Genomic DNA, 22233 nt, shown 5'->3' with positions numbered 1-22233 from the left:
GCTATTGACTTTCAAATAATTCTATCCCAGCTGTTTTTCATATTCTCCATCATGTGATATTTGGCAGGGACCTTTCACCAACCCGTCTGGATAGCAGAATATTATATTATTGTCTGGAAGGTAGTCCACATGGTGGGCAAATTGTATAGACCACAGATTCTTTTTAGCGTGCAGTCTCTGCTTAGGCAGCTGGCTGTACTTGGATTGTTGAGTCCCTTTGAACCATACCTACATGTACAGAGCTTCAACAACTATATGGCATAAAAAAAAGGAAGCTAGTCTGATGTGGAAAAACCTCACCGTATAGCCTTTGTTGCTTCATTGCTTATACATTTTGACTGTACCTTGTTTCACCAAATTTATACCACTACACACGCAAGTTTAAGTCCACAAATACTCCAAAAGCTGTATATATATATATATATACAAACAAGTAACTTTAGGGTCATCAATACGCCATGACAATATATATATATGATTACTTCTTTTGGTGCTTTGCTTGAGCGATAGTTTTATCCTTGGGAATTTTGGTGATTACTTCTGTCTCTGGGGACTTTTGTGATTTGTTAATATGAAGCTGATGGGCATATTGAACATCTTCTGTATTTCCCCATCTTCTACTACACTCTGTTTTTCTGTGGGAAGACGATACCTTCAAAGACCAGACTCTCAGATCTCGGAGCAGACACAGCTTCTACAGGGGCAGTCTACAAGTGCAGTTGTAGAGGTTCGAACTTCTGACCTGCTGAAAGCTAGGAATGTCCAACCCACTGAAACTGAAGAACAGGTCATAACATTAAGGCAAAACCCAGAGGTGAGAATCATGTGGTTTCAATGTTCATTTATGCCCACTTTGGTATTAATCGTATGTTTTCATAGGCCTGCTTATTAATTCTGTGAAATCATAGAATATATCATACACACACTTTTGTGAAGTCAGAGTATGCAATCATTGTATATATGCTCTTTATGATTTTTGCATATATTATCTTCTTTTATGCTGTGCAGGTGGTGGTGTTGAGAGTCTCATTGCACTGCGCTGGCTGTGCCAGGAAAGTCAGTAAACACATATCAAAAATGGAAGGTGACACTTTTTCAGCCTGCTTGCTTAATATTGTATGTTATCTGTCAATAGATACCCCAACATCATATATGTAAGCAATTTTTGTGACTGAATACACAAACTCTGGTGTCCAACTGTGTCAGGTGTGACAGCATTTGCTATAGATCTGGAGAATAAGAAGGTCACAGTGATGGGTAACATATCACCCATTGGAGTTTTGGAAAGTGTCTGCAAAGTAAAAAATGCTGAGTTCTGGCCTCAGGAGAAGTTAAGCTAAAAGGCTGCAACAACATTTTTGTAATCTAACAGTCTGTATAACTAAGATTTAGTCCTTTAGCCTTCCAGCTTTTTAGAAGTTGCAGATATAGATTCACTGTTTGTGTTGCTGCAGGCTTTTACAAATAGCCTGATCTTGCTGTCTGTCAATCTGCATACTTATTTTTTGGTCCATTGTACGAACATTGATATCAATTTAAAATCAATGTTACATAATTATTGATAGAATGTATGATATTACCTGTCAGTATGAAAATTATTGCAGTTTACAACATCAGACACAGAATTCATTGCAAAAATGTAGCTCTTTTGTTATCTATGGATATCATTGCCATACATGTCAAACTCAGAGCTGCATTTTAATTTTATTTTTGCCTCCCATTGTGTCAGACATAGTAAATTTTACCAACTCACATGGTACCTAAAATTCAAAAAATCTAAGGTAATCATTCCCTTTACTCCCAATGACAGTAAAGTAAAAAACAAAAAAAATGTGCACCGTCCATCCTTACATCCTCTATTCAGCTTTCATCCATTTACCAGAAAAAGTAAAAGTAGACTGTCAATACTTTTACATTACATGCAGTGTTGGATTGTGAATTGGCCTCCTAGAATGTCTATAAAGGTGTGCATGAATTGAACCTGCTTTATTTTCATATTCCTGAATGGGACCCAAATAAAGTTGAAAAACAAAGTGGGGTTGGAGGACTTGGTGGCTAAAGTAAAATATCTGATTCCTGAAATGATAAGAAGAGTATCATTCAATATCCTCCGCACTGAGGAAAAAGAGAAGCAATATTCGAATTTTGATGAATTCAAAGAAAAGTAAAGCATGTTCTCTCATGACCCACTTTTTCAAAAATTCATAACCATTAAGATATTGGTTTGAGTAAAAGTTAAAACCATGTCCTACATCAGACAAACGATATTGGGAAAAAAATATTCAGGACAAAATGTGTTGTACAGAATGTGAAAAAAGGGAATATTTTGGTAAACACAAAATTATAAATGGTTGATTACTCACCATAGGAATTCCAATGCAGAATGGTATCTCATACAGTTACAATAGAACTACTGTGAAAGAGGTACGTTTTCTGTCTGTAAAGGCATAACACAAGTCTGTGTGAGGGACCTCTTATTACTAATACATCTTTTAGAGCGAACTACCGTGCAAGGGCTGTGGATTTATATTAATTTTTTTGTTTGACTTCAAAGAAGGAGAATTGTACTAGGAAATGTCTAAATCCTTCAACCAATTGAAGATCACCCCAGTTCTAATAATCTGTTTGTTAAGTTTAAAAACTAGTTATGGGAAGACTCTTTATACAACTTTGATAATGAAAATTTAATTAAATAATCAAAAAGTCATTTTAATATATATAGAGTGTTCATTAATTAATAAATTATATTATATTAAGATTAAGACTTTCTTAATATTAATAAATTATATTAAGATTAGCAGCTTCTTAATATTAGGGTACTGTATGGTGCACTTATTATCAGGATAGCTAATGAAATCTTAATATGAATATAAGACAACTTTATTTACAAATTTCAATATATATAGATAGGTTTCTTTTATCAAGTAAGAGTAGGACCTTCTATTAAGCTAGCCAATAATACATAATTTACATGAAGCTGCACCTATTCTCTATGAGTTCAACAGACAGCAGGGCAAGCAAAAACCGAACCATGCACCCAAAACCATGAGAAGCCTAAACATGAAAAACCGGGGAGATACAGCCAAACAATTAGGGCAAAAAGCAAGCAATAGACCATCTAGTGGTACTGACGTGCACCAAATGAAACCTTGAACTCCTTAGAAGACGAGTCCACAGAACTGAGGCCCATAGAAAGCCACAAATGACCCGCTGAGGGTCCACAAGAAACCCCACAACAAACCACACTTAAAACTTTCTTACGGACTCAATGAAAACTTTAGGCATAACACTAAACTTTTTCGGGTCTGAAAACCAAACCAACTTACTCGAACACATACCCACCGTTGATCACCTAACTTAGGTCCAATGGTCTTCGTGAATATCGGGTGGACAAGAAGCGCAAGGGTTAACCACCCAGTGAGGGCGATTTTCTCTCACCTCTCATTGCAACGTGTCGCACGAAGAGTGGAATCAAGGGCCAACCTCAAAAATCCAGAAACCACTCGAATCCCGCTTGATATACCACTTGTGGTTTTGAATCATTCGTCTCATGGAAAAGCCTGCACGCTCTTTCGCCAAGCAATAACTGTCAATCCTGTCCAGCAAGCCTTGAGCCTTCCTCCCAGAGTCTCTATCAAACACCATCTAAGCAATATGAAAATGGATGACCAAACCTGTGGTACTTCCTGAGTCAGTGTTTTCACCATCCAACCAAAAGAAGTTAGAGCTTTGGAATGCAGCCAAAACCAAAAATGTCAGACAGTTTAGGATTCTCCATCCTCCCGCCTGTCTCCTGAATCCCTTCGATCCATCCTGTTAATCCATAGTTCCATATTTTTGCTCGCCTGACAGAGACAGTCCTCCCACAGTTTACTTGTGGGTAACAAATCCCAAGCATATTGCGAACCCCTGTCCCTATTGGTGACTCCTTCGTTCACTGAATGATCCGCTTACATGTTAGCGTTCCTTTTCACATGGACAAATCTGACAGTTTTTAGGGTTAGCAGGTGTTAATAGATACGGTGAAAGACCTGCAAAAGCTTCCAATGCTTCGACACTTTATCTGGAGAAGTTCCATTACATATTTTCTTGGCTACTCTAATGATCAATTCCGAATCTGCTTCAATTATAACATTATGTGAATTTGAATCCACCAGGATTTCCAAGCATTGCTCTAATGCCATAAGCTCAGCCATGTTATTAGTGGCCTTCCCCAAGTGGCCATGGAAGATTTTATTTATTTGCCCCTGATCATCTCTTATGGCACCCCCAAAGCCAGTTAATCCTGGGTTGCCCTTAGATGCTCCATCTATATTAACCTTTAAGAAACCATAAGGAGGAGGCTTCCAAATGTTAACATCTGTATTTATTTGGCTCACTCCCTTAATTATTCCCTGAGGAATTATGGACTGGAGACCCAAATGAAGTATAATTCTCTCCTCTTGGGGCAGAGGAGGATCCTTAGGAAGTGTCCTCAACAAGCTTCTTACTATGTCTTTGAGTTGCCTTAGAATTTGATCAATTATGTGTTGGGGCTTGCTTGTTTTGTTTTTGAAGATCTGACTGTTGCACTCTTTCCAAACATTCCAAATGACAAAGCCTAGAACCAGAATCCAGGCTTTATTAATAATATCATTCCTTGAGAAGTTCTTCCTCCAATTCTTCAAAGTGTTGGATATGTTGAGACTATCCCTATCAGTTTGTCTAAAGATTGAGGCCACCTAGTCCCACACCTTGGATGTGAAAGGACAGAGGTTGAGAAGGTGTTCCATCGTCTCCTCATGTGAGCCACAGAGGTAACATTTGGAAGGACCAATGAAGCCTTTCTTTAGGAGATTCTCCCAAGTTAAGATCTTCCTTTGATGCACTAGCCAGATGAATAACTTTATTTTCATCCAGTGGGGGCTTTGCCATAGTTTCTTCCAGACTTGATCAGGATTCAAATAGTTAAATCCTGTAACTTCTTGTTTAGCCTCTTTGAGGTTAAAGTTACCTTCGGTGTTCTTTCCCCATCTTAATTGGTCAGGTGAGGAGGAAACCAGAATCCTTCTATGCTCTAGATCCTGGGTGAGAGCGTCTGCCTGGGCCTTCAGAGGACTCTCATCACTGTGTCCTAGATCCTTCCAATTCCTCCATTTTCCATTATTCCTTCCCTGGTCCCAGAAGTCTTTTACCAAAAATAGACCTTTGCTATCTGTGTCACTCTTGAGAGCTCCTGTTGCTAGCTGTCCTCCCAAAATTGAGCAAGGTCCCCTACTCAGATTTCCTAGAAACAATGTTGCTGAACAATACTTTTATTTTCCTAAGCAAGGTTCCAAATATGGGAGCCCCTGATTTTCCTTGACATTCTGATGTGATCCTTTTCTTGCCAATATGTGGCATATTTTTGTTTCCAAAGCTTAGCCCAGGGAGTAGTCGACTCCTTGATCCATCTCCACCAAAGCTTAGCTCTCGAAACTCTACTGAGGGTCTCAGGATCATGAAGCCCCAAGCCACCATGGATTTTTGGCTTGCAAAGCTTGTCCCAGGCTACTGAGGCCCACTTCTTTTTTTCTTCCCCTATGCCCCACAGAAAGTCCCTTTGTATGCTCCGTATCTGCTGCTTAATGCCTTGAGGAGCAAGAAGAACTGAGAACATGAAAATGGGAATGGCCTGCAAGACTGCATGTGTGAGTAGAAGGCGCCCTGCCAAATTTAGTGACCTGCATGTCCATTTTTTGACCTTGTCCTGAAGTTTATTTAATATTGGCTCCCACACTTTCTTGCTTAGAGTTTTGTTAGTAAGAAGAATGCCAAGATATTTGGAAGGTAGTTGTTCCCTTTGAAACCCAAGAATTATAGTAATGTATCTTTGAATAGCAATATTAGTGTTAAAGAAAAATACTTTGGACTTGTTGAGGCTTACCTATGTGCCTACTACCATGGCAAAGTCATTTAAGATGTTTTTGATTGCTCTGGCTTCCCTGACTGTGGGTATGCCCTGCAACATTGTATCATCCACAAATTTTTGATGAGTGTTAGTCGCTCCATCCGGGGTGAGATTGATACCTTGGATTCGTCCTTCAGCATTTTCCATTTTGATCGCTCTACCTAGCCCTTCCATCATGAGAACGAAGAGGAATAGTGAGAGAAAATCTCCATGTCTGAGTCCTTTGGAGGGTGTGAAGGTTCTCGATGGAGCTGTATTAAGCAGTATGGAAAAATTGGACGTGATGACTAGTGCCATAACCCATCTTATCCAATTTTGGTCAAAGCCATAGGCTTTTAGAATTGCTCTTATGTAAGACCAGCGTAGTTTGTCATAGGCTTTCACTAGGTCCAATTGAATGATCATACTGGCTTGTTTGTTGCTTTTGAGAGAGTGTAGCACCTCATGAGCTTGAATGATATTGTTGAGGATTTGTCTTCCTTCCGCATAGCTTGTTTGCTCCTCTGATATGAGAGAATGTAGAAGGGGCTTGATTCTATTGGCTATCACTTTGGAAATAATTTTATACACCACATTACATAAGGCTATGGGTAGAAAACCATCGGAGTCATGTCATTTTCCTGTTTTGGGATCAGAGCTATGGAGGAAGCATTAAGAGCCTTCAAAACCTTTTTGGATTTTCTTGAGTCTTCCACAACCTCGAGGATATCGTGTTTGACTCTTTCCCAGTAGGATTTGAAGAAGTCTACATTGATTCCATACAGGCCTGGTGCTTTTCCATTCTGCATTTCATTAATCACTTCACTGAACTCCTCTTCCGACACTAGCATATTAAGATTGTGGTTGTCCTCTCTAGTAACCAACTGAGGGATATACTTCGTGAAATGGTCAATGAACCTGGATCTATACTCCAGCGGCTCCTTTGCAATATTGAAGAAGTTTTGTACAAGGACCGATTCCATATCATTGTGAGAGACAAGCTCAATCCCTTGAGAATCTTTGATCTTTGTGATTCTGTTGTGTGCCCTGTGAGCCATAGTGGATTTATGAAAGAACTTTGTATTTCTTTCTCCCTCTCTAATCCATTGTATCCTTGATTTCTACCTCCAGAAAATTTCCTCTTGTAAGCATCGATCTTCTCATTCTTCCTACAAAGAGTCAGTTAGTTTTTTCCTCTCTTCAGTGAAGCCATCTGTGATGTTGATCTGATTGATCTCCTGGAGCTTCTGATCAGTTTCTCATTTGGCTTTAAAGATATCACCAAACTCCTTTTTGTTCGAAGATTTAAGTCTGGATTTGATATGTTTAATTTTTTGCTGGAGCATGAACATTTTAGTGCCTTGAATATTCAACTCCTCTCTTCACCATTTATCAATGTTACTAGTGAATTTAGGGTGTGAGAGCGAGGCATTTTCAAACCTAAAATGTCTATTTCTCGGTGTGCCCATAAAGGTGGTTTTTAGCTGTACAGGCCAGTGATCAAATCCTCCAAAGGGCAGAATAGAAGTTGTCATGGCAGGGCCTGTGAGAAGGAGGTCCTCTGAAATAATAAATCTATCAAGTTTGGAGGCAACTTGAGAAGCCCCTCCCCTCTTGTTGTTCCATGTGAAGGTTCCATTTATTGTTTCAGTGTCCACTAGTCCCATGTTCATAATGAAGTTCTGGAAGGCCATGGAGTCTCTGCCTAGCTGTCTAATACCTCCTTTTTTCTCTGAAAGAGATCTTATCATATTGAAATCTCCTCAAACAATCCAAGGCATATTGGGATGTCTTGCTCTTAGTTCCTACAAGGAGGTGAGAAGCTTGAGCTTTTCTGTTTGCTTTTGAGGTCCATAAACATTTGTAATCATGTATATCTCCTTATCACCTACAGGTTGACATACCAAGGAAAGATAGTTCCTGGATGCTTCAGCATCTAGGATTCCAAATTTCTATGGATCCCACAGCGTGAGAATCCCCCCCGCCGAGTTATTTTCCTTAACCTCTAGATACTCATACTTGATTAACCACTTATTATGAATTTCTCTTATCTTATCCATCGAACATTTTGTCTCCTGAATAAAAACCATATCTGGTTTTTCTTCTTTCATTCTGTTACTGAGATTTCTTTGTTTCCTTCTATTTCCTATGCCTCTAATATTCCAGGTTGTGAGCTTCATTAAGAAAGGTTAGTAAAGGAATAACTAGTGAGATCTTTCATCTTACTTGAGTTGATCAATAGTTTTCCATATTCGTTCAACAGCTCATTCTGTCTTTTTCTTCCTCTTTTCCTACCTGAATTCTTTGGAGATTGTGCCTGTGGATTCTCCATCATTTTTACCCCACTTGGTTCTCGGCTTTCATGATTCCTTTTGATTCCAACACCCTTCAATTGTGACCTCCATAGAAAGAGTTTTTGTACTCTGTCATAATCCTCTTTTGGCAGGGAGTCCACTCCTATGATCTTTCCTTGTTCTAGAAATTTCTCTAGATCTAGATTTTCCCTATCTAGAATCTCCTATAGTTCATGGTCCTCCGTTCCCACTTCACTTAGAGTCATCTCATGGTCCCTACTGATTTCCATACAGCTTGGTAGATCATCCTTTTGCTGGTTGTTTATTGTGATATCCTCCATGTCAGCTTCCTTATCCTGCTCCTTGGTTATGTTCTCCATGTCTTGGACTATATCCTTGTTCCCCTCTTCTTCCTCTAGGATCTTGAAACTGTTGTGTCTTGTATGTCTGTCCTCATTTATCTTCTTGTGTGGATGTTTACCCCCTTTCCCTTTGCCCCCAACCTTGGTGAAACCCTTATGATCTCTATCCACAGTAGTTTTCCTGTTGGGTCCTTCTAATACTAGTGATTACCCCATTACTATTGTAGTTATACCCCTTATTAATATTGTTGTGCCCCTATTGCCCCCATATTGTTATTACTATGCCCCATAGAATCCCTCTATTGTTATTTTTGTGGCTTTATATTATTATTGTTAGGTCGGCTGGATTATATTGTGACTCCTTAGACTCCTATATATAGAAAGGAGGTTTTGTCATTTGAATCATCCAAGAATTGTTCATTTATGTAATGTAAAGGAGGTTTCCCCCTCGAAGAGGCTGAATTCTAAGGCGTTGATCTATCTTTTCTATCTTTTTTTGAGCTGGTTTCATAACATTTGGTATCAGAGCTTTGGATTCTAGGGTTTCGCTGCTACAAACATGTCATCGTGGAATTTTCGCTATAACTTTTTTTTTCTGCGAAGCTTCAGAAGTTGAACAAAAAACCCATTTGAAAAGAAATTGTTCTGAACCTTGGGTCCTAATTTTAGAACTTTTCGCGCTATATTTGTGGAGATATGATCTGAGGAAGTTGGTCTTTTTGCAGACGCCTGAATTACATTCCAAACAGGTGACCTGGGGAAAATCGTCATAACTTTCTCTCTGGGGATTGGATTGAAATTTCGTAAGAAGGTACAGAAAGAGGACGGAATTAGTTTCTTTTATGCATTTTTCAGATCCAAAGGTCAAAACAGTGACTCGTGGCACATCGTACAAGTTCGCTCTACTGAACTAGTCTATAATCAAGTCACTGTGGGAGATTTCACATAACTCTTCCTTGGAGAATCCAATTCAGGTCAGACTTGTGGCATTGGAAAGAGGACATAGAAGGCTACTACAGATCGCAATTTTAGAACTAGAGAATCTAAATTTACAGAGATACATCAGATTCAATATCAGGCTTCTACAAAGTGAAAAAAAGTTGTGTAGTTTTTTTTTTTTAATTTTTGCGTAAGCTTGGTTTGAAGGAATTCAAAGGGCATAGTAAAGCATTATTATCGGTAACTGATACCCCAAGGAAAGAAAATGCAAACACCTAGTAAGGAACCTGAAAGCTCTAGCATGACTGATGAAGAAGATGAAGAAATGCTACATGATATATCAAAATTACAAGAACAAGTGCAACAAATGTCACACTCACAAAAGCTAACAGAAGCTAAGATAATTGGCGTGGAATCTAAGATAAAGGGCATGGAAGCTAATATGGATGATTCTAAGACAGATTTGAAGAGAGATATGACAGATTTGAAGATAGATTTGAAGACAAACATGGCAGATTTGAAGATAGATTTGACAAATTTTCTACAAGAAATACTTACTAATGGTGAAAAGGTTGTAAAGGAAACTCATGATGTGAACAAAAGAAATGTTAATCATGATTCCATAGACTCTAATGTTGGATCGAAGACCCACCATATTCCAAAAATCGATATGAGGAAGTTTGATGACAAGGATCCCGCCACATGGATATTACAGATGGAGCAATTATTCGATCTCAATAATGTGCAAAACACACAAAAGGTACATATGGCAACTTTATATTTGGAACCAAATCAGATTGTATGGTATCAATGGATTTGCTCTCGTAAACAATTTATCACTTGGACAATTTTTACAGAAGAATTGATAGCACATTATGAGGATACAAAAAGCAACACCTTTTTTAGCCAATTGATAAGTCTCAAACAAAAGGGTTCAATAATGGAGCACATTGAGGAATTCCAAAAATTGAACATAAGGGTAAAAGATATTCCAGAGGAGCATAGGATTGATGTGTTCATAGGGTCTTTAAAGGATAATATCCAACATGATGTTCGCCTTTGGGAACCTGATTCATTAGAGAAGGCATTCAGGTTAGCAAGAAAAATGGAAAGCAAAATTATGGCAACCAGGAAGTATACCACTCACAACTATAAAGACGAAAGTGTTGTTGCCCCTAGTCTTCCACAACCTATAAGGTTGACACCAAAACAATTGGAAGAAAAAAGAGCAAAAGGGCTTTGTTATGGTTGTGATAACAAATACACTAAAGGTCATAAGTGTGATGAGAAGAAATTATTCTACATAGATTGTGAAGAGGAAGAAGAAAAGGAGCAAGAAATGTCAAAAGAAGAGGATATACTCCAGGAACAAAGCCTAGATGAAGAACAAATAAATTCGACCATATCTTGTAATGAATTGGTGGGAATTACCACTCCTCAAACCATCAAGATAGAAGGACAAATCAAGAAGAAAAAGGTAATAGTGTTGATTGATTCAGCAAGCACCCACAATTTTATTCATTGTAAGGTAGCAAAAGAATTGAATTGCTTCCTATATCCAGCACCAGAGTGTAGTGATGATTGCAAATGGAGGAACAATAAATTGCTCTAGAAAGTGCCATAATATCAAGCTATCCATGGGAGAATATGTATTGACTAGCCCAATGCTTTCCATTCCAATGGGAGGTGCTGATGTTGTACTAGGAGTCCAATGGCTACAATCCTTGGGTACAATGCTTTTAATTTTCAAGAACTTTTCATCAAATTTTCTACAGAACGAAAGGAAGTTGAATTAAGGGGTATTGCAGGGAAACCAGGAAAGATAATCAACTCTAATGGTATGACAAAGCTTCTAAAAAAGGAGCAAAGAGGTGTAATTGCACAATTATATTCGCTAGATGTCTCCACATCGGAATCATCTATTTCTCCATATCTCCAAAAAGTCCTGGACAATCATTCCAAGGTATTTGAGACTCCTAAAGGTCTCCCACCTATGCGTGATCATGATCATGCTATTCATCTGATTCTAGGAAGTGTTCCTCCAAACATCAGGCCGTACAGATATCCCTATGTCCAAAAGAGTGAAATTGAACGTATGGTTGTAGAAATGCTAGAGGCTGGTATAATTCAACTGAGTCAAAGTTCTTTCTCTTCTCTAGTAGTATTGGTGCACAAGAAGGATGGATCATGGTGCATGTGTCTAGATTATAGGGAGCTCAACAAGCTCACTATTAAAGATAAGTTCCCCATTCCTGTCATTGATGAATTACTGGATGAATTGCATGGATCAATTTACTTCACCAAGTTGGATCTTCGTTCAGGATATCATCAAATCAAAATGAAGACTGAAGACATTCCGAAAACAACATTTAGAACTCATGAGGGTCATTATGAATTTTTGGTCATGCCTTTTGGCCTTACCAATGCACCTTCAACATTTCAAGGTTTGATGAATTCAATTTGCAAACCATTCCTTAGAAAATTTGTGTTAGTATTTTTTGATGATATACTGATCTACAGCAAGTCTTGGAAGGATCATGATGAACATGTTGACAGGGTGCTACAACTATTGGAGGAGAAACAATTATATGCAAAAAGATCCAAATGTTTCTTTGGAGTCCGGGAGGTGGAATATCTGGGTCAAATTGTATCTCATGAAGGAGTTAAGGTAGACCCTAGCAAAATTAAAGCCATTAAGGAATGGAAAATCCCCATATCCATAAAGCATCTGCGAGGATTTCTCGGGTTGACAGGGTATTATTGCAAGTTTGTCAAGAATTATGGGAGAATAGCAGCACCTCTAACAACAATATTGAAGAAAGATGCATTTTCATGGACTCCGGAAGCAACAAAGGCCTTTGAACATCTTAAAGAGGCAATGTGCCAAGCACCGGTCTTAGCTACACCGGACTTCACAAAAACATTTATTGTGGAATGTGATGCTTCAGGAAATGGAATTAGCGTTGTTCTAATGCAAGATGAAAGACCCATTGCTTTTGAAAGTCGTCTAATCAAGGGAAAGTTTTTAAGCAAAGCTACTTATGAGAAGGAAATGTTGGCAATACTCCATGCACTTAAGAAATGGTGACCCTACCTAAGGGGAAGACACTTCAAGGTAAAAATTGATCAAGATAGACTTAAATACTTTTTAGAATAAAGATTATCCTCTGAAGAGCAAAAAAAGTGGGTCACAAAGATGTTGGGTTATGACTTTGAAATCATCTACAAAAAAGGGAAGAAAAATGTGGTGGCAGATGCACTCTCAAGAAAGGATGAGGATGTGGAAGCATTGTTGTGCCATTTCTATTATCCAACCAGATTGGATAAACGAAGCAAGGGAGGAATGGAAGAATGACGAAGAAGTATGGGCACTTATTCGAAAGTTACAACAAGATTCCAGTACGTCTGATACATTTAGCTGGAAAAATGATTCGTTATGGTACAAAGATCGCTTATACCTCTGTAAGAATTCCCAGCTAAAACAAAAGATTCTTATGGAATTGCACACTTCTCCCTTAGGAGGGCACTCAGGATTTTTAAAAACTTACCACAGGGTTAAGAAGGAATTTTTTTGGGATGGCCTTAAATCAGATATTCAAAAGTTAGTGGTGGAATGTTTGGTTTGCCAACAAAATAAAGTTGAAACAATTAAGACACTAGGTCTATTACAACCTTTATCCATTCCAAGCCAACGTTGGGAGGAGGTTTCAATGGATTTTATCACAGGTTTACCCAAGTCTGAGGGAAAGAGTGTCATCATGGTGGTAGTTGACAGACTTACCAAGTATGCACACTTTTGTGCATTATCACATCCATTTAAAGCCAGTACAGTTTCTATTGCATTTATGGAAACAATTCAAAAGCTACATGGAAACCCAAAGATTATTGTAAGTGACAGAGATCCCATTTTCACGGGAAATTTTTGGACATAATTATTTTCTTGTCTTGGTACTCAGTTGGCTCATAGCTCATCTTATCATCCTCAATTTGATAGGCAAACTGAGATAGTAAACAAATGTTTGGAAGGATATCTTCGTTGCTTTGTATCTGATAAACAGACACAATGGGTCAAATGGTTTCCTCTGGCTGAATGGTGGTATAACACTTCCTTCCATACAGCAACAAAAATGACCCCATTTATGGCACTTTATGGGTATCAACCACCATCCATCACATCATATTTAAGAGAAAATTCTAAGGTTCAGGCAGTGGAACATCACATCGAACATCAAAAACAAGTCCTCCAACTCTTAAAGGATAACCTCGTGTTGGCACAGAATAGAATCAAACAACAAGCAAATCAACATTGTAGTGAAAGAAGTTTTAATGTAGGTGATTGGGTATTCCTATGGCTACAACCATATAAGCAAATGTCCCTCAAGCAAGCTAAGAAGGATAATAAATTATCACCAAAGTATTATGGTCCATACAAGGTGTTGCAAAAGATTGGTACTATGGCATACAAATTGGAGCTTCCTGCAGCTTCTCGATTGCACCTAGTTTTCCATGTTTCATGTTTAAAGAAGGTCATAGGCAACATGCTCTCAATTCAAACAATATTTCCAGAACTTGATGAGGAAGGAAAAATTATATTGGAACCGGAAGCAGTCACAGAAACGAGAACTCAACAACTGCGAAATCGATCAATTTCAGAGTATCTTATCAAGTGTAAGAACTTATCCGTTGAAGATTCCACATGGGAGGATGAGAACTTTATGCAGAAGTATTAAGAACTACTCAAGCATTGAGGACAATGCTTTTTTGAAGGAGAGGGGCATGTTGGGTCCCTATAATACTAGTGATTACCCCATTACTATTGTAGTTATACCCCTTATTAATATTGTTGCCCCCCTATTGCCCCCATATTGTTATTACTGTGCCCCATAGAATCCCTCTATTGTTATTTTTGTGGCTTTATATTATTATTGTTAGGTCGGTTGGATTATATTGTGACTCCTTAGACTCCTATATATAGAAAGGAGGTTTTTTCATTTGAATCGTCCAAGAATTGTTCATTTATGTAATGTAAAGGAGGTTTCCCCCTCGAAGAGGCTGAATTCTAAGGCGTTGATCTATCTTTTCTATCTTTTCTTCAGCTGGTTTCATAACATTTCCCATTACCTTCCATATTAATTGTTTGGAAGTCTCTGAATAGATGCCCATGTTCATGGCATTTGTGGCACGTAAATGGGATGTGCTCATAGTCCACAATCTGCACCCATTCTTCATCATACACTTCTAAAATTATCACTTCCAGAAGGGCTCCAGATAAGTCCATTTACACGCATATTCCAACGAGGGAGGTATATTTTCCTTTCAGAGTTTCCTCTAAGATCTTTAGAAGATGCCCTAGCTTGTTGCCTATTGTTTTCAAAGGTTCTGGTAGCCAATAATCCAGAGGAAGGGAGTATTGTCTGATCCAAACCGGTACTGATGTGAATGCTTCACGTTCTTGGACAAATTTCATCATCCATGGCTGCATGTAGAGTCCTACCACAGCATAGAAATATGGCTCCCCTTCAAACACTCTATCTTTGTCCTCTAGGCTTGTGAATACCATTGTGGAGAAGCCCTTCGGCTTCCAATGGCTCCTTATCGAGACGTGTAATGCCCTCTCCGTTGGCCATAACCCCATGAACTTGCATAAGATTGCATGTTCCGTCATATGATCCTTATGCGCTTGTATCATTGGTTCACTCAATATGACCTGGGGAATAATGCTTGACTTGGGTTTGCAGATCCCAGTTGTCCTTATGGAAGTTGGTTTTTCACTGCTGCCTCCATTCTCCTTTTCTTTACATGTTTTCTGTTGATTTCCTTCCTGATCCTGAAGTTTGTTTCTTCCAAATGTTCCCTTGCTTCTTGCCTCTGATACCTTCTCTAGAGGTTTTTGGAAATGCTTCCTTCCCGCATCCTTACTTTCCTCTATAACTACCTGATTTTAGGAGGGAGCAACACTTCCCCTTGCACGTCTCACCATGGTACCCTAAATCAAAACCCTAGCACCAACTTCAACCCTAGCTCAAGTTGCAGAGCGCACCCCCTTGTTGGCAATCCGATTACACCAGTATTATCCTAATGTTACTAATGGATTGTATATATATTTATATAGTTAATTTTAATTAATTTTATGATTAAATCTAATTTATTGATCAATTAAATTTTATATATTTTCAAAATAAATTATTTAATTAATTGATGTATAACTTATAAATAATAAGATTCATTTTATATAAAACATGAATTAGAAGTAATAATAAAAATTTTGAGGGGTGGGGTTATTTTTTACTTTCAAAGATCTTAGATGATCAAGTTTACATAGGGGGTCTAGGTTATTTCATTTTGTTATCAACAAGGCAGAGGCCTTTGTCATGTTTAAGCTCTTAAAAGAGTCAAGGGGGAAGCCATAGTCATTGGGGACTTAATTGTTCAAGCATTTAAATTAGTATGATTTACTTAGTTCTTTGCATGAATTTTTCACAAGATGAACCAACTTCTAAAAACACTTTCCATATTGATCTCTCTTTTAATTCAATAGGTACTTGAATGTTGTAGCTAATAAAATGGTTAACAAAGGATCTCTAGATCAAAAAATGAAGTCATGGTTTTGGAAAAACTCCAGTTCTAATAATTTGGTTGTTAATTTTAAAAAATATTTATGTGAAGACTTTTTCTACAACTTGGGTAATGAAAATTTAATTTTAATAACCAAAAAATTATTTTAATTGGGAATATATATATATATATATATATATATATATATATATATATATATATATATATATATATCAATTGATAAATCATTTTATATTAAGATTATGAGCTTCTTGATATTAGGAGTAGATATGGTGCACCTATTATAGTGATAGCTAATAAAATTGTTATATATATTTTTAGTTGTTCATCAATTGATAAATCATATTATATTAAGATTAAGAGCTTCTTAATATTAGAGGTAGACATGGTACACATATTATAGTGATGGTTGATGAAATTATATATATATTAGAAGTAATGATAAGAATTTTGAGGGGTGGTAGGTGGGGTTATTTTTTACTTTCAAAAATATTAGATGATCAAGTTTACTTGGGGTCTAAGTCATTTCGTTTCATTATTAAAAAGGCAATGGCCTTTGTCATGTTTAAGATTTTAAAAGAGACAAAAGGGGAAGTCATAGTCATTGGGGACTTAATTGTTTAAGCATTTAGATTAGTGTGATTTACTTACTGCTTTGCAAGAATTTTTCACAAGATGAATCAACTTCTAAAAACACCTTCCACATTGATCTCTCTTTTCAATAGGTACTTGAATGTTGTAGCTAATAAAATGGTTAACAAAGTATCTCTAGATCAAAATATGAAGTTATAGTTTTGGAAATAAAATGTGGATGGTGGCATGGGGCCTTCACTAAGTAGAACTATGACATAAGGTTAATGGCTAGAAAATATCCTGCCAATGACAAGAAGGAATATTACCGTATCAAGGTCATGATTAGACCTATATGCATTTGGTACCATGATATTCACTATGATGCAGGAGCATCCAAGTGAAAGGCGACAACTGGAATTGACTTCTTCTGCTGAACAAAAGAAGAAATTTTGGAATTTTATTTCATTTTGTTTCAGGTTAAATTTTGGCTGACACAACCACTATACTTTGAAATTAAAAGAACACTTAGATTAGGATTAGTTAAATATTAGAAAATTGTTTCAAGAAACTATTTAGTAACTAAAAGACAATTTCTCAACCATGTGGAAATCTTGGAAAGGCATAAAAGCCAAACCAGACCCACATTGTGAGGGTTTTCCATCGTATGAAAGAAGAATAACCAGAAATAATTGATTTGATAAACTGTATGTGTGGATTATTTTATTATCATAAATTTCCTTTAATCACATGTGATATTCTCATCTTAAAACTAGATAGAATGTTAACTATAGTCTAAGCTCTGGTTAATTAACAAACCAACAACAAAAATATTAGGATAATTAATCAAAACGCATCCAAATTGACAAGGAGGAACAATAAGTCATATCTTATTCGAAATGAACCAAGAAAGAACAACGTGCTTCAAAACAAGCCTACAACAGAAACAACTGAACAAGAACAACATTACAAAGGAAAAATCACAGGTACAATTTTTTTACAAATTCTTTGGCAAACAGAATTTAAGTCGATTTCGTTTCAAAGAATACAAAATATACATTGAATAAGTTCCAAATAGTATCGAACAACAAACCCAACAATGGTTATAAAACAAATATATACATATTGTTAAACGGCCAGGGTTCCACCCTGCTCTTAAGTCTGTGTTGAGTCTTGAAAATGTCATTCATTTCCATTACACTTTCACTATTATGTCCATTATATCACTTCCATTTCACCTCCATTTCACTACTATGTCACCACATTCATCTCACTTTCATTATCATTGGGCCACCTTTATGTTTTTCCAATCTTTATTATTTCTAAGCCTTTTAAGTGAATTTGTGGTTAAACATTAGAAAATAATGTGCATATGCTTATACCTAACAAATGGGTTGAGATTGTTGACATGTGTAGGTTGAAAGGAGGCTTCTAGAAGACCCTTATGTGGCACTCTAAGGCCAAATTCGAATTTGGTTGGAAAGAATCATGGGATCATGAGGATATGTGTCACATCTCCTAATTGTATTGTAACTCTAAAAAGACATGTGTCTTATCAGTTCCTATTTTGATTAGGACTCTAGAGGTAGAGGGAGAGATTCATGGACTCTCATTAATGAGATGGCTCTCATCATTTTGTATAAATAGGAGATCTCTCTCCTTCATTTGTTAGTCTTTTTAGTCGCTAGTTCTTAAGTTTGTAGCTCTTCCTTGATGGCTTTTGAAAGCTTTGGAGAACTTTGTTGTACTTTGTACTTTTGGAGAAATTGAATAAAGCTTTGATGTTCTCAACATGGAAGGAGATGTGAAGTAGATGTCATGGAGCATATTAGGATGTAAGGTAGAGTAGATTTCATTTTGTAAATATTTCTTTGTAGAATGTAAGGTAGATTAGATTTTTCATTCATGCAATTTTAATTCATGCAAGTGTGTTTAATTTTGCTTTGATTTCATAGGTGGTAGAGGGTCCCTGCCTTGTATAGTTGTCATTTAATTTTGCATTTTATTTCACCATGTATATTAGCTGTACATAACAAATCTTTTTGATTACTCTTGTTTTAAATTTTTCTCATGTATATTAGCTATACATAAATTGCTTTCAAGTTGATTGTAGATTAGTGATGCACATAGCCTTTTAATGAACTAATGACGTGATAGAATCATCTTGTCCTTTTGCTGAAGCGGCAAGGATACTGGGTCTCATAGTCATTAGCTCATTATTTGGTTATTGCATTTTATTTTGATTGAACTAGTTGTATATTTACACTTTTGTTTAAAAACTAACTCCATCAATAACATGTTTTAAGTTCTTTTGAAGTGCTAAGTTTTGGAAGTTACCATTAGGGACATAGGCCTTGTCTTGAAATCTTTATCCATACTTGTCCTTTAAAAGTATTCTTAAGACCTTAGAATAGGATTTCCATTTGCATTAAACACTTTAGAAAACCAACAAGAACAAAACCCAAAAAACAACATAAACTATAAAACAACGAAGTAAGAGAAAGGTTAACTAAGCACATATAGTGCACCACACTTCATCAGTTTACGATACCCGGATTGATAATTTATGTAAAGCAATTTAAGACGTTAAATTGACTAGACAGTCTGGAACACATTCAAACAACACGGAAGAAATACAAACCACTCAAGAATTTCAGTATGGTGAAACCCTCTTGGGGTTTTAAACTCTAACGAAATTGACACTACCAACTACAAACGGAAATACCCTACCGTTTTTCATATAGGGGAGTCTTGAGTTTCGAAGATGTCGAGGAGCCACCCAGGTTCCAAACCTACAACCACAACAGAGCACCCAAGTTAGAAAACCATGAAAGAATGTGGCTGATGAACATAACTGAAAAGGGAGTAAGTGAAGGGTTGCATTCACATTTACCTGAAGGAACAAGCCATCAAGCCAAAAGGCGGGAAGAAAGAGTAGGTGTGAAAAAGACTCCATCACTGTCAAGTTACCAAAGGGTTCAACCTACTCACATAGGAGCCAAAAGATTAGTAAAACGAATACAAGACCTAAAAGAAATAATTAGAACAAGAACATACCTATACGTGAAGAATTTGTGTAGCCCAGGAATAAATCTGAAGACTGTTAACAAGCAGAAAACCATTATAACAATTACTTACAGGATTGAGAAAAAATCTGAGCAAAGGTCGAAGGATAAATATACAAAAGAACAATTTACCAAACAAGTGTGTCTCGTGAAGACAAAGACCTCGCAATAGAAGGAGTCAAAACCATTTCATGCAAACAGAGGACCTTCACAAGTCATCGACGGTCACAGGGTCGAAACCCTTACCCTCTCTTTCACTAAGGCCTTGCGACAATAAGCCAGAGTGACAAATAACCTAATGGATGAAAATACAAGTGAATTTTAATTAGAGTGACAAGCCCTTGGACTCAACCCAAGAGTGCATGCAAGAGACTACCTAGGGAGGAGTGTAGGTAGGAGGAGTTAAACTCAAAATTAATTATAAGGTTACTGATATACCAAATTGATCACACTATAATTATTAACATCAAAGTCTGTGTCCTCAAGGTCACCCCCACCAATTTTTTGGTATCAGAGTAGGTTTCTCTTCTTAGTGAAGATGGAGGCAGGAAGAAGGGGTCAAGGCAGAGTCACCAGAAGAGTAGTAGATGAAGGGCTATGAGAAGAGATCAAAACTTTGTCTGTACGTTTGGCAACAATGGAAGCAAGAAGGTGCATAGATCTTGATGGTGGAGATGACAGTGAGGAAGAAAATGCAGCAATGACAGATGGGTCGGATGAAGAGGGACCAAAGATCAAACTATTGAAATCAGTTTTGATGGCTAGCAACAAGCCAAGACCAGAGATTTCTAACTATGATGGGAGCTTATCCATAGAGGCATTGTTGGATTGGATAAGTGAGTTAGATAAATATTTGGAATATGAAGAAATCAGTGAAGATAAGAAGATTAGGTTTGTTGTTACCAAGTTGAAAGGACACGCAACACCATGGTGGGACAGTGTGCAGGCAGAAAGGAGAAGATTGAACAAACCATTGATAAAAAAATGGGACAGAATGATTGCGAATATGAAAAGAAAATTTATGCCTAAAGATTACAAAATTTCCCTTTACAAACAGGTGCAGTACCTGAGACAAAGAATGATGACTATAAAGGAATATATGGAAGAGTTTTATAAAGTAAACTTGAGAGATGGGTATGTTGAAATAACCCCGAGAAGACAGTGAGATTTGTAAATGATCTACAGATGGAGATCCTAGAGAGATTAATATTATTTCTCCTAAGACTATAGACGAGGCATATCAGAGTGCTTTGAAAGTAGAAGAGAATATTACCAAGAAATATAATGCAAAGAGAGGACATGGTTGTTGGAAATAATACTGAGAGGGGGGGTGAATCAGTATTATCTAATTCTTTTAATAAATCTTCTTTATTTGTTCTTTGAATTATTTTTGCATGTCAGTACCATAAAATAATGAGCATGAACAAAAGAAAACAGATAGTCACACCAAAGAACACAAGATGTAAGGTGGAAACCCAATGTGGGTGAAAACCACCTGCTGCAATATGTCTCTATCTTCTTTCAAATTAGAAACTCCTTTTACAATGGTTTTGTACTGGTGCAGTCCTTTACCAGTACGCAGGCTGCAACCTGCAGAGAGCTAAAACTCTCTCTCTCGTTTTCCAGTCTCTCCTGGAAGGGAGCTACAACCCCCTACTTCTTTTATTACAAGGACCACTTTTCATAAATTTTCAAACTGGATCCATAAGCATCAAATTATCATCAAGTATAAGAGAATCACCCAATCAACTGTAGTAACCAGATCAACAATAATAGGACCAAACCTATAACACAACAATGATAAACAAAGATCTTAAGAGAAGTAAGCACCTTGCTCAACTGCTCGCCTGCTTACGTAAGCACCCTGCTCAACTGCTGGCCTGCTTAATGTACTCACCCTGCTCAACTTCTTTCCTGCTTACAGTACACACCCTGCTCAACTGCTAGCCTGCGTATGTACGCACCTGCAACCCTTCTGTGCCTGCGTATGTACGCACCTGCAGCCCTTTTGTGCCTGCATACTTCCGCACCTTCAACCCTTCTGTGCCTGCGTACCTCCGCACCTGCAACCCTTCTGAGCCTGCGTACCGGTGCACCTGAAACGCTTCGTTCCTGCGTACGTACACACTTTTCTGTCTTCTTCTTCTTCTTAAGGTTCTTCTTCTTAATCATTCTGTCGTTGGGGGTAGCCTTCATCTTCTTCGATGTCTTCATGATGTACTTGCCTAGGAATGTATCCCTTCTCATCAACCACTACATCAATGCTGTCAACAATTCTGCCAAGTCTTTTATTGTAGCATTTGTATGCTTTGCTATGTGGAGAGTAACCAAGAAGAATGCCTTCATCTGCTCTAGGTTCAAGTTTGCCAAGTTGCTCATCAGTATTCTTGATATAGCATTTGCTCCCAAAGATTTTGAAGTGCTTTACTGAAGGAGTCCTACCACTCCAGAGCTCATGAGGAGTTTGAGTGTTGTTCACCCGGACATTTGTTTTGTTGAGAATAACAACTGCAGCATGT

At 37.4% G+C, this 22233-nt stretch overlaps 1 protein-coding gene across 1 annotated transcript; it reads left to right on the top strand.

Moving 5' to 3' along the window:
• Window positions 1-466: 466 nt before the first annotated feature.
• Window positions 467-1616, top strand: LOC149210824 (protein SODIUM POTASSIUM ROOT DEFECTIVE 2-like). The gene is made up of 3 exons (XM_089394489.1): window positions 467-814; window positions 1009-1084; window positions 1207-1616. The coding sequence occupies exons 1-3, from the start codon at window positions 572-574 to the stop codon at window positions 1338-1340; spliced, it is 453 nt and encodes a 150-aa protein (XP_089250615.1). The 5' UTR covers window positions 467-571; the 3' UTR covers window positions 1341-1616.
• The last annotated feature ends 20617 nt before the right edge of the window (window positions 1617-22233 follow it).

This window comes from Pinus tabuliformis, chromosome 1_2, assembly GCF_031772625.1.
Source record: "Pinus tabuliformis cultivar Carrire ecotype Pingquan chromosome 1_2, CPIR1, whole genome shotgun sequence".
Classification (NCBI taxonomy): domain Eukaryota; kingdom Viridiplantae; phylum Streptophyta; class Pinopsida; order Pinales; family Pinaceae; genus Pinus; species Pinus tabuliformis.
Note: the sequence above shows the minus strand (reverse complement) of the source record. Positions and strands in the feature narration are given on the sequence as shown.